At 44.1% G+C, this 12,409-nt stretch overlaps 1 protein-coding gene across 1 annotated transcript in view; it reads right to left on the bottom strand.

Annotated features, from left to right (window-relative positions):
* pcloa (piccolo presynaptic cytomatrix protein a) overlaps positions 1 to 12,409 on the bottom strand; it is a gene marked incomplete at both ends in the record, with an annotated part of 90,960 nt that overhangs the window by 4,107 nt on the left and 74,444 nt on the right. Inside the window, 7 exons of the mRNA XM_083662139.1 lie at positions 1,549 to 1,610; positions 3,340 to 3,481; positions 5,348 to 5,548; positions 6,765 to 7,022; positions 7,702 to 7,948; positions 8,034 to 8,105; positions 11,866 to 11,959. Of these exons, the coding sequence (XP_083518265.1) occupies positions 1,549 to 1,610; positions 3,340 to 3,481; positions 5,348 to 5,548; positions 6,765 to 7,022; positions 7,702 to 7,948; positions 8,034 to 8,105; positions 11,866 to 11,959 (1,076 nt within the window). The remainder of the gene's footprint in view (positions 1 to 1,548; positions 1,611 to 3,339; positions 3,482 to 5,347; positions 5,549 to 6,764; positions 7,023 to 7,701; positions 7,949 to 8,033; positions 8,106 to 11,865; positions 11,960 to 12,409) is intronic.

A 12,409-nucleotide genomic window follows, 5' to 3' on the forward strand; every position in this document is an offset into this window, starting at 1 on the left:
CTGAGTCCATGAGAACTCCCTCTTTTCTATCTTTCTCAGGTCGTGTCACGCTGTTCCAGACTGTCGTGTCAGCCACTGCTGTCACGTTAACATTAGTCACTGCTGTCAAATGAACACTAGTCATATTATAACAACTCAAATGGGCGAGGGAGGTAAGAACGAAAGAAATCAGTAAAGAGAGAGCGATGGAAATAACGTGTTACTGCATAGGCCTAGTACTTATGATGGCAGTGACGCAGGGAGGGAGAATGTCAATCGTTGGAAATGGAAATAGTGACATACACACATAATGTACGCAACTGCATGTATAGGCTCAGTAGTGATGGATGTTTTTCAATGCGGATACCATTTCTGGTCAGGATTAAACCTTTGCAATGCCTACCTATGTTGAAAGCATGTTTCATTATAACAGGGCAATTTATTTTCTCTGTAACATTGGAATTTGCTAATGATCTAAAAAGTTTAAGTCTATATACTGCAATGAGCAATGTCCATAAAATGGTAGAATACTTGAGATTACTTTGTAACCAGAGTTTTCACATCTTTAACCTTCAGACTCTCACACCCAGAGGTCTGAACCAAGAGTACGATATAAAACACTTCCTTTAATAAAACGAAACAGTTGTAAATGTGCCTATGTATAGGAGGTTTTATCACTGCCCCTATGATTGTTTCCTAATGTTTTCTCTAGTGTTCGGTTTATTTATTTATTTATTGTGCCTTGAACCATCTAGATACGTATAATATATTTACGCCCCCCCTTTTAAAACATTTATAAAATTAAACCTTTTCCAAATGATTCTATTTTTCTATTTAAAACTTCTATTGCTACCTTTATATTATGTATAATGGCGTAATGTAGATTTTAATTGGTGTATTTTGCATTATATTCTTACATTGTTGTTTGTATATTGTTCTCCCTTTTAAGCCCACTTTGTTCCATTTTATTATCTATTTCCCTGGGCTTTTTTACATGGTTAATTGTATCAATTATGTGTGGATGTGCTATCACCCTGTGAGGTGGTGATTGTGCCACCCCCACCTATCAGCATAGAGCTCATCAGCCTATGACTGCGCCTGTGGTGTGCTATATATATGGGCATTCTTCATCCACCAAACATTGCTGACCTGACGAAGATCCAGTGTGGATCGAAAACTTTTGTTTTTTTGAATTAAACTTTTGGCATTGTGAGCAAGTGTGCAGGTTCTACCTTCTTTCATTTATGCAGCATTTTTTGCTCCAGCCTTAATTGCACCTTTTCCGTGATGTGTGTATAATCTCCCTCTTTTTACCTAAGTATTCAACATAACAAAGCATTTCAATTTCTTAAATCATTGCAAATCTTGGTATAGTATGTTTCTCCAATACCCAAATGCATCAACGCAAGCAGTTGTGAACATGCACGTGCACGCATCCACCCACACAGACAGACAGACAGACAGACAGACAGACAGACAGACAGACAGACAGACAGACACACACACACACACACACACACACACACACACACACACACACACACACACACACAAACACACACATCTAACCTTCTGAATCAGTGTGTCCCATGGATGATTTCATCGCATCTGTGCCATTTGGGATCTTTCCACTGAGGGGAAAACAACATGGTACTAGTTATAAAACCATACAACTATAATATCACACCCTATTGCTTTGATTGGAAGTAGGTGTTTCAGAACCAAGCATAGTACTGTGACCGCGTGCCTGAAAGTCTTAGACGACATTAAGGCCGCTACTGACAAAAAGTCATTTTGTGTTGCTTTGTTTATTGACCTGTCTAAAGCATTCGACACGGTTGACCACCACATTCTGCTCAATGCCCTCTCAAAGGTAGGTTTTGGTCAAAATGTGGTTGCTTGGTTTAGGAGCTATCTTCTTGAACGCACACAGTGTGTCAGGTTTGGTGATATAATTTCTGATCCAATTACATTAGAAAAGGGGGTCCCACAGGGTTCGATTTTGGGACCGCTTCTTTTTCTTTTGTATATAAATAATATCTGCGATCATCTGTCTAACCACTCCCTGTATCACATATATGCAGATGACACCGTTCTATATTCCTGTGCTCCTTCTCTTGACGCTGCTGTTGCAACTCTACAGTCTGATTTTGACTCTCTGCAGCATGCTCTCCTGAAATCGAAACTGTTGTTGAACGGAAGTAAAACTAAGGGTATAGTATTTGCTCCAATTAAGTCTTCGGTTGTTGCTTCTCCTTCTATTTCCACCCTTGAAGGTACCCCCATTGAGTTTATTGAGACCTATAAGTATCTCGGCATCTGGCTGGACAAGAACCTGGATTTTAAACACCATATCGATGTCCTAGTCAAGAAACTCAAATTCACAATTGGTTTCTTTTACAGAGTAAAAGCGTGTTTTTCTCCTTCCTCCCGCCAACAGCTGGTTACGGCCTTATTTCTGTCACAGCTGGACTATGGTGACATAGTATATAGATTTGCTTGTCCCACTGCCCTGGCTAAGCTTGACCCTCTCTACCATGCTGCTCTGAGATTTATTACTAACTCAGCATATAGGACGCACCACTGCACGCTCTACTCTTTGGTTGCTTGGTCCTCACTTGCTACACGCAGGTTGCAACACTGGTACATCTTTATTTACAAGGCTATTCTTGGCAAGCTTCCACCCTACATCTGCTCTAAGTTCGAACTGATTCAGAGTTCTGTGAATCTCAGATCCAGCGCTTGGGTGCGCTTTAGAGTGCCACCCGCGCGGACTGATGTAAGCAGGAGATCTCTTTTTTACTTTGGCCCTTGGTCTTGGAATGACCTTCAAACCCGCCTTAAACTGGCCTCTCTGGTCTCTTTATATAGTTTTAAACAAAAACTAGCTGAGGTCCTTGCCACCTGCTGTTCCTGCTTTGAGGTGTAGCACTCCTCTTCTTGACTTTTTACTAGCTGTCTCTCATGTTGATGAGGCATGCTTTTGATTGTACTGTTTTATTGCATTGGTCTTTTAGATCATTTCAATTTGTCTTAAATGTTCTCCATTTTGAGTTGATGGTGGTCAAATGACAGAAATTTTTGTATATGTATTTGTACTTGTGTATTTTGTACGACGTGAAACGTGCTTTTGCCTTCTTGGCCAGATCACCCTTGAAAAAGAGACCTCGTTCTCAATGGGTTTTTATTTTCTGGTTAAATAAAGGTTTGATTGATTGATTGAGGTGTGATAGAGTGTTGAGAGTAGTGAAGGGGCTGTCTGCGTGCTGTATCATTACTCACTTTAGCACCCAAAACTGACATCACATCAACAAGTGTGAAACGAACAGGCCCTTTAATGAACTGAACGAGCCAACTCACAATCGGGGCACATGGAAGATGGCACTGTCCACCTCGTTTGTCTCTCCCTCCTCGTCCAATAGGCTGTAGGCGCTGCCGCTCAGACCGCTGTCCAATGAGGCAGCGGTGACCGGGGCATCACCGGATCTGTAGCTCGACCGAGCTGTGTGGACGTACGACCGCACCCATCACCAGAAAGACAGAGACAGATAGGAAAACCGCACCTCTAATAGGGGCCAAGAATGTGCAAACTAGGGCCAAGAAGCAATATTAAACACCAATTTACTATTTATTTGAGCAATTAAAAAACAATTATGTCTTAACTTTACCAGTTAAAATAAAATTCCATAATAATTCTCTCTAACTTGGGTAAGGGAAGCTTATTCAAAACACACCAAACTAAAGTGTAATGAATAGCAGACAAACACTGACGACTAGCGAGAAGCATGTGGACAAATGTGGTGTAGCAAACAGTACTTAGCATCTTTCTCTCAGACAAAGACAAGACAGTATAGTTATTAACTCACATAGAAAGCATTAACATGAAACAGACAAATAAATCCAGAGAATAATTACACATACATGTAAACGGAAGACCAAACAAGGGGCACGTAGACCCTACTGACATTGTTAGTTATCTGTATGAAAGTACTAGATGTTTATAGGAACCTACTGTACTACTACTCTCTGTCTCACACTATTGGTGTAGTTAAAACATCTAATCAAAGTGAAATTACGACCATGTCAGTCACTTTTATATTGTGTGGAGTTAAAAGGCCGTTTCTGGAGCCATTGTTTTAATAGCAGTTTAATACACCTGTTTATATGTACTACATTTTGGATGTAATCCTTAAAAAAGGCAGACTGTTTCTATGTAAATGTTTGGACACTTCAACAAAGTGATGCCATTCCTCTCCAACAGTTGATAAGGCAGTGCGGTAGGATATGAATGATGTGAAATGCGTGAATGTGGTGTAAAACAGGATCCATGCCGACACGCTTCTCTCTCGGGCCGCTCAACACGATGTAACGGACAGACCGGAAAACCTTCGCTAATACCATTTGAATGAACCAATGGGGAGTCGTGATGCAGCAGTTTTGGAATTGGCACAGACAGTGTTAACTGTCAATTAATCATATCACAGTTGGAGACATTCATTTCCTGGTGTTAGTGAACTGTGTTGGCGGCCGTTAAGCAATTGTGTCTCTCTGCATGAATCTCTGGTGAAGTGGCTGAGTGCAACTCTCTCTCTCTCTCTTCCTGTCTTTCTATCTCTTTTTTTTTAATTAGCCTTACAGACTTCTCTCTCTCTCTCTTTCTGCAGGTGTGCGTTAGTAGCAGTGTTGTAGTCAAGTCAATATATATCTCGAGTCCAAGTCAAGTCTCGAGTCCCCAGTGTTTGAGTCCGAGTCCAAATCACCAAAGAAGAGTCTGAGTCACCAAAGAAGAGACTGAGTCGAGTGTGAGTCGAGTCCCCGTTAACTGAGTCCGGGTCCGAGTCCAGTTACTGAACATGAACGTGAATCCACATGTAGGTGGAACACGTGCCTGCCCTTGTACAAAATTTAATAATTTCACGGTATCAATATACTGGTAGCTATTAATATCTTATGCCAAATTATTAGGGCCTATTACAAAAAGTCAAACAAAAACAAAAACAATCTTTATCAATTAACAAGTCCGAGTCCTCGTTTCCAACTTCCAAGTCCGAATGCATAAATGCTCGAGTCCGAGTCCAAGTCCAAGTCATCAGTGCTCAAGTCCAAGTCGAGTCATGAGTCCTGAAAATGTGTCCAGGACTCAGACTGGAGTCGAGTCGGACTGGGACTCGACTACAACACTGGTTAGTAGTATCCCATCCTCTCTCTCTCTCCTCGCTCCATCTGTGCTTCAGTCACACGACAGAGAGGAGAGTCTGTGCTTCAGTCACACGACAGAGAGGAGAGTCTGTGCTTCAGTCACACGACAGAGAGGAGAGTCTGTGCTTCAGTCACACCACAGAGAGGAGAGTCTTGGGCGAGCGCTCACCTCCGGTGGTCTGCGGCCTCTCTTCTGACATGGCTTTCCTGAGGGTCAGGTGTCTGCCGTCTGCTCTGCTCCCTTTGGCCGGCACAACCGATGGCAGGGCAGGCAGCCAATCGGACTGGGCTCTCTGAATGGTGAGCACGCCTACTACGCTGTGTCTCTGGTGCCTCAAAGAGAGACGGCCTCTTTGGCTTTGGGCGGGCGCTGTTTTTATTTTCGCAGGCGCAGGTCGGGAGATCACGCCAGGAGGTAAAGGTCATGGCCGGTGGGGTCAAGGGTCAAGATGGAAGCAAGATGGAGACTCAGAGAGCGGTATATCCTCACCATGGCAACCAGCTTGACTGTCAATCACATGCAGCCACAGTGCGCGGTGCACATTCCCCCCGCCCGCATGTCACTAAGGGGCGGGGTGTGCAGCGTCTACTGAGGTGCAGTGTGTGTCCGGTGGTAGTCAAAACAAAAGGGGGGGTGGTGGGGCAATGGACCATGCACAGTGGAGGAGCGTCAGGAAAGCCAGTTGTTGTTTTGTTAATACAACAGAAATCAAAACGTGCTAAAAAATAAAATAAAAAACAATAGAGGTTAATGATATCTTGGGGAGGGGATGGGAGTGCAACTTTCTTCTGTTTTGCTGCTTGGATCAGTCAATCAATCCACAACAGCTGGCTGCAGTAATGTGTCTCATGGGCATAGAAGTACCCAAACGTTCTCCTGATGAACTCCTGGGCTTGTAGCAGCAAAAGTTACTCATTTGTTAGTCATCTGAGACCGGGCGATGCGGCTGTGCTCTGACTGATAGAGCGTCTTGACTTGACCCCTATGTCCTGCAAGTCTGCTGGTCATGGTTCAGATTTGGCAATTTTGGTCACCACCCACCCCCAGTCATACTTCCTTTCAACTCAGATAAAACTGAAATCAATTTAAATTATTTCAAAGAAGCAAATTAGAACAACTTAGAAAAATCTACTTACTTAAACATTAAGTAAAACTAAATATTTCTGTTTAGTTTAATCTGATATTCATATTTAAAACAGTATTTATAACATGTTTAGTATTTTTTATATATATACGTTATACTGTAGTTTCCCTTCAGGTTGAACTAGCCTTTAGTGTATAAAGAAACCTATACTAGATGCCTCTTTGGGTCCATTGGAAAGGGGGTCAAACTGAGGGAGGTGAAAGACAGTGTGCTACAGTACAAGTGAGGTGCTGGCTCTACACACTGAGTACATACAGAAGAGAAGCGGTGAGGGGTGGACACACTGTGAATACAAGGGGGAGAGGACCAGAAGGTACAAAGGTGAAGGAAACCGAGAATAGCAAGAGGGGGGGAAGGACAGGAAAAAAACAACAACAGAAGGTGGAACAGATGAGCGCGAGGAGGCCATGCTGCGTAGGCTTTATTTGCGTCTTGGTTTACTTGGTTGGAGGCGTTGCGGCGGCTGCTGCTGTGGCTGCTGAGGGGCATCGCCCGTTGCCATGGCAACGCCTCCGGCGCTTCCAGTGCCGCTGTCCTGATGCTGTTGCCTTGAAGCGCTTTTGCTGGAGTGTGAAGCGCCGTGCGAGCGAGAGTGCTGGCTGTGTCCGTGGCTGTGGCTTTGGCTCAGGCCCTCGGACTTGGAAGGCTTCGCTGTGCCAGGGCTACTGTGAGATTTCTCGATAGTGGGCACCTGCGTGTCTAAAACAACCAGACTGTGAGATTTCTCGATAGTGGCCACCTGCATGTCTAAAACAACCAGATTCAGCAAATTACAAACAAAAAAAACCTTTTAGTTTAGGGAACTTAGAGGCTGTTACCAGACTGTAAACGTTTGTGTACAGTCTATGGTGCATAGATAAGCCGGCCACTGAGATATCTAGCTAGGATGGTAACTGCCTTGTGATCTGGTGGCATCTTCATAATTTGAGGGACATTTCTTGTTAAGTTAGGGGAGTGTTCAAAGCCTTCCATGACCATGTTGCCCTCAGTGTTAGGAGAAAGATAGGGGGAAGCTAAGGCTAGGCCTCTGAGCTGTGTGGAATCATGGGAACCCAATAACAAATAAAACAAAATAAATCACAGGAAAGCATGAAGCTGAAGCTACAATGGGCAAGCAAAAATGGGTAGTAGTGGGACCTGGTAAGATATGTATACACAGAGAAAGAAACAGGCAGAGAGAGGAAGGCACAGAGAAAAAGGGGGAAATACAGAGAAGAGAGAGAGAGAGAGAGAGAGAGAGAGAGAGAGAGAAAACTAACAGAAGTCTAAAGAGAGAAAGAGTAGTGAAAGCAGAGTAGAAAAGCAGTAGAGCACAGAGGGTTGTTAGGGAATGGCGGTGACAGAGTCAAGCAGGTGAGGGAATGTCATGGTGTCCTACCCTTGGCCGGGTCGGGAAAGATCCCGTGGCTGCGGCTCTTGATGACGGATGATTTGGGCGACTCCTGCTGATCGTGGGCGGAGCCGGTGGTTTTGGGGGAGGAGTGCTGCGAGGAGGCTTTAGAGGAGTGCTGTCGGCCCTGGCCCGAGTGGGAGCGCCGGTGGTGCTCCCCCTCGCTCTGCTCCTGCAGGGGGAGCCACCGCGGGACGTTGTCCAGCTGGGTGGTGTTGGACAGGTCAATGAGGACCTGGGAAAACAGACAGCAAATTAATCAATCAAGTTATTGATAGGCCCGGCATGCTGAAGTTGGTATCACCGTCAAGGGGGCTTACCTCTCCTAAGAAGTCGTTAGAGGAGCACTTGTCGTAGTCCCACACGCTCACCTCTAGGGTCTTTTTCCTCAGCTGAAACACACACAGTGAAAACAATGTGTAATCTTACAGTATCTTACCTTGGCTGAGTAACACAACAAAATCAATGGCACAGCAAACCTTAGAGAAACAACATTTGATTTCAGCATCAAGTAACAGCAGACGTTCAAAAAGTACACACACAAGAAAAAAGCAGTGGATAGATTTTGCTCTGATTGATATTGGATCAGTGAATCTAAAATAGATTCTAAAATGGATTAATTGAATCCCATCGGAATGTCCATCTGCTCTGCTAAAATTATTCTCCCATCGGTCACAGGGGGGAGGGGGGAGATCTACATTAAGAGCAGTTCCACATCGCTAGTCCGAGAGCTAGCAGCAGAGAAAAGGCCATGATTTGTTGACACACCCTCACAAATAGGCAGCAGAATATTCAAGAGAGGTCAACCACAGTGTGATGGTAATTAACACAAAGTCTATGGGGATTGCAGAAATCTCTGTTGTGGCTCTGTTTTGATCTAGAAATAGAGTGTATATGTATGATTAAGCCTGTATTGAGGAGAAAATTAGTTTGTGTGTGTGTGTGTGTGTGTGTGTGTGTGTGTGTGTGTGTGTGTGTGTGTGTGTGTGTGTGTGTGTGTGTGTGTGTGTGTGTGCGTGCGCGTGTGTCTCTTATGCCGCCTACAGACTGTAAGATTTTAGCAATCTTATAAGTTTATTGGTGGCCACACTGTGCAACATTGGATCTAATAAACTTGGGTAGGGTATCAAGTTTCATGTGTGTAGACTGTGCAATGATGACACCTACTGTACTGACTACGATGCACATCTCTCCATCATACCTGTCAATCAGCAGTCAATAATCAAACGTCATCAGCAGCAGCGCACCGCAGCTACGCATCAAAAAATGTGCGCCAGACTTGGCGCACTGGTAGAAATGTCAACAATGAACTGACAAAGCTTAGCAAGAATGGAGCCTTTGCAAAGTGGAATTTATGTGTATGGAAAAACATCCAAAGAGGAGGAGAATGTGGACCCGTTCGTGGCTCGGGAACAGAGGCGAGAGAGAATTTTGCAAGAGAGCTTGAGGTAACGTCAACTATTTATTAGCCTTCTCTACTAGCATTAGCATCTATATACTGATATGATCATGTAGCATTTCTATTGGTTGTCAGGCTAAATTTCTGACAGTGTCAGAATTCATCCTAGGCTATCTTTGGTCGCAAGACTGTGACAACGGCCATCTTTCAACCTATCTCACTGCGCGACGCAAGACGAGCCTTTTTGTAGGCACGACCAAAGATATCTCCACATTTCTTTCATATTGGTCATCTGTCAAAGGCTTTAGGGCGGAAATATGTTTTCAACTACGCGTTCCCATGCACATGATGGCTGCCTCGCGTATCTTGTGTCCGTTTGGATGGTACACGTAGAGTTAATTTGGATAGGATGTGCACGACTGATGCTCCAAACGGACGCACACGCACCTAAACGCATAGTACAATATATCTCCAGTCAGTAAGGAAAATCAGCACATTTTCAGGAGGTATTTTTTTCATTTGTCATAATTGTTGCCAATGTTATTTTTTGTATGGATTATTGTATGTGTGCCTGTACTGCATACCTGTGTCCACATCTGTTTATCTGAATGTGTCAGCCCACCAGTGTTGTAGTCCTCGAGTTCAGCAGTACTCGATCCTGGACTCATTTTCAGGATTTGTGTCTCAACTTAGTCACTGATGACTTGGACTTGGACTCAAAAACGGAAGTTGGAGACTCAGACTCAGACTTGTTAATTTATAAAGAATGTTTTTGTTGTTGTTGTAATATGCCCTAATAATGTGGGATAAGATACAGTGACATTATTCAATTTCATGCAAGGGCAGGCACGTGTGTTCCACCTACATGTGGATTCACGCTCATGTTCAGTAACTCCAGTCCGGACTCAGACTCCGGTAACGGGGACTCGACTCTTCTTGGGACTCAAACACTGGGGACTCGACACTCAACTCGGACTCAAGAGATAGTGACTTGACTACAACCCTGCAGTCCACATACCTGCTCAGAGATAGTGACTTGACTACAACCCTGCAGTCCACATACCTGCTCAGTAGGGGTGCTCCAAAAAATCGATTCTGAAAGGATCGCGATTCTTAATGCCACGATTCCTGGATCGATTCCAAACTCCCAAGAATCGATTCTTAAAATCGTAAAAAAAAAAAAAAAAAAAAGTTTTTACAGTGCACCTGAACACAACATGCAAGATACCGGCTGAATAAGTGTCCAAATGTTCATGTCATTTGTGTACTGTACTGCCACGGTGCCACCACCTCTTGCACTTAAGAACTCTGGTTAATGTATTCCCCCCAAAAGTCTACAGATCCCCCCCAGCCTATAAATACATCTTATCTGAAGAACATAAGGGGGGAATTCCCCCCTAGTTTGCAAAATGAATTTAGGCCCTGACTGTAATACAGAAGTTGAATTTGAAGTTCAGCATTAATACATTTGTCATTTTTTGTCTTATATTTACCTTTGTGTGTTATTGCAATATAAAACGACATAATTGAGAATCGATTCTCGATTCTGGAATCGAGAATCGTTGGAATCGAGAATCGATTCTGGAATCGGATCGTGACCCCAGGAATCGGAATCAGATCGGATCGTGGCTTAGCCGGATCGGAGCACCCCTACTGCTCAGAGATAGTGACTTGACTACAACCCTGCAGTCCACATACCTGCTCAGAGATAGTGACTTGACTACAACACTGCAGTCCACATACCTGCTCAGAGATAGTGACTTGACTACAACACTGCAGTCCACATACCTGCTCAGAGATAGTGACTTGACTACAACACTGCAGTCCACATACCTGCTCAGAGATAGTGACTTGACTACAACACTGCAGTCCACATACCTGCTCAGAGATAGTGACTTGACTACAACACTGCAGTCCACATACCTGCTCAGAGATAGTGACTTGACTACAACACTGCAGTCCACATACCTGCTCAGAGATAGTGACTTGACTACAACACTGCAGTCCACATACCTGCTCAGAGATAGTGACTTGACTACAACCCTGCAGTCCACATACCTGCTCAGAGATAGTGACTTGACTACAACACTGCAGTCCACATACCTGCTCAGAGATAGTGACTTGACTACAACCCTGCAGTCCACATACCTGCTCAGAGATAGTGACTTGACTACAACACTGCAGTCCACATACCTGCTCAGAGATAGTGACTTGACTACAACACTGCAGTCCACATACCTGCTCAGAGATAGTGACTTGACTACAACACTGCAGTCCACATACCTGCTCAGAGATAGTGACTTGACTACAACACTGCAGTCCACATACCTGCTCAGAGATAGTGACTTGACTACAACCCTGCAGTCCACATACCTGCTCAGAGATAGTGACTTGACTACAACACTGCAGTCCACATACCTGCTCAGAGATAGTGACTTGACTACAACACTGCAGTCCACATACCTGCTCAGAGATAGTGACTTGACTACAACCCTGCAGTCCACATCACATACCTGCTCAGAGATAGTGACTTGACTACAACACTGCAGTCCACATACCTGCTCAGAGATAGTGACTTGACTACAACCCTGCAGTCCACATCACATACCTGCTCAGAGATAGTGACTTGACTACAACACTGCAGTCCACATACCTGCTCAGAGATAGTGACTTGACTACAACCCTGCAGTCCACATCACATACCTGCTCAGAGATAGTGACTTGACTACAACCCTGCAGTCCACATCACATACCTGCTCCAGGTGGATATTTTTATAGATGACAGTCTGGTTCCACTCGGGGTTGAGACTCTTGCCTGCGTGTTTGGACTTCCTCTTGTTTTCAGCACTGGGGGAACATAAATCACAGAGCTACTGGATCACCGACAGGCCATACAGTAGACGTTTAGGGGACCACCACAATGCAATGAGTACAACATACTGGTGTCGGGCACAATGTCACAGTCGAGGGGGAGATGAGTGTGATGCAGTGTTTGGTGGATGGTCACGATATATGGGTCCCCGTGCACAGACTTCAGGGTCAAATGTTAGGGTGTGCTGCAAAAAAGAAAAAGTCCATCTTTTGTGTCCATCATGTCATTTAGTTTACGAATTTCCTAAAACAAGCGAAAACCTATGCTAATGAGGAGAGATAACTTCACTTGTTTCCAATGCAGTTTCACTTCTTTCAGGGATTTTCTAGAAACAAGTGCTAGTATCTTAAAATGACACATAATAGGGAGATCACTCCACTAGTATCAAGAAAATAACACTTCATTCAAGAAAAAGTCTTGAATTC

The sequence above is a fragment of the Poromitra crassiceps genome (genome assembly GCF_964638095.1).
Source record: "Poromitra crassiceps genome assembly, chromosome: 2".
NCBI lineage: Eukaryota > Metazoa > Chordata > Actinopteri > Beryciformes > Melamphaidae > Poromitra > Poromitra crassiceps.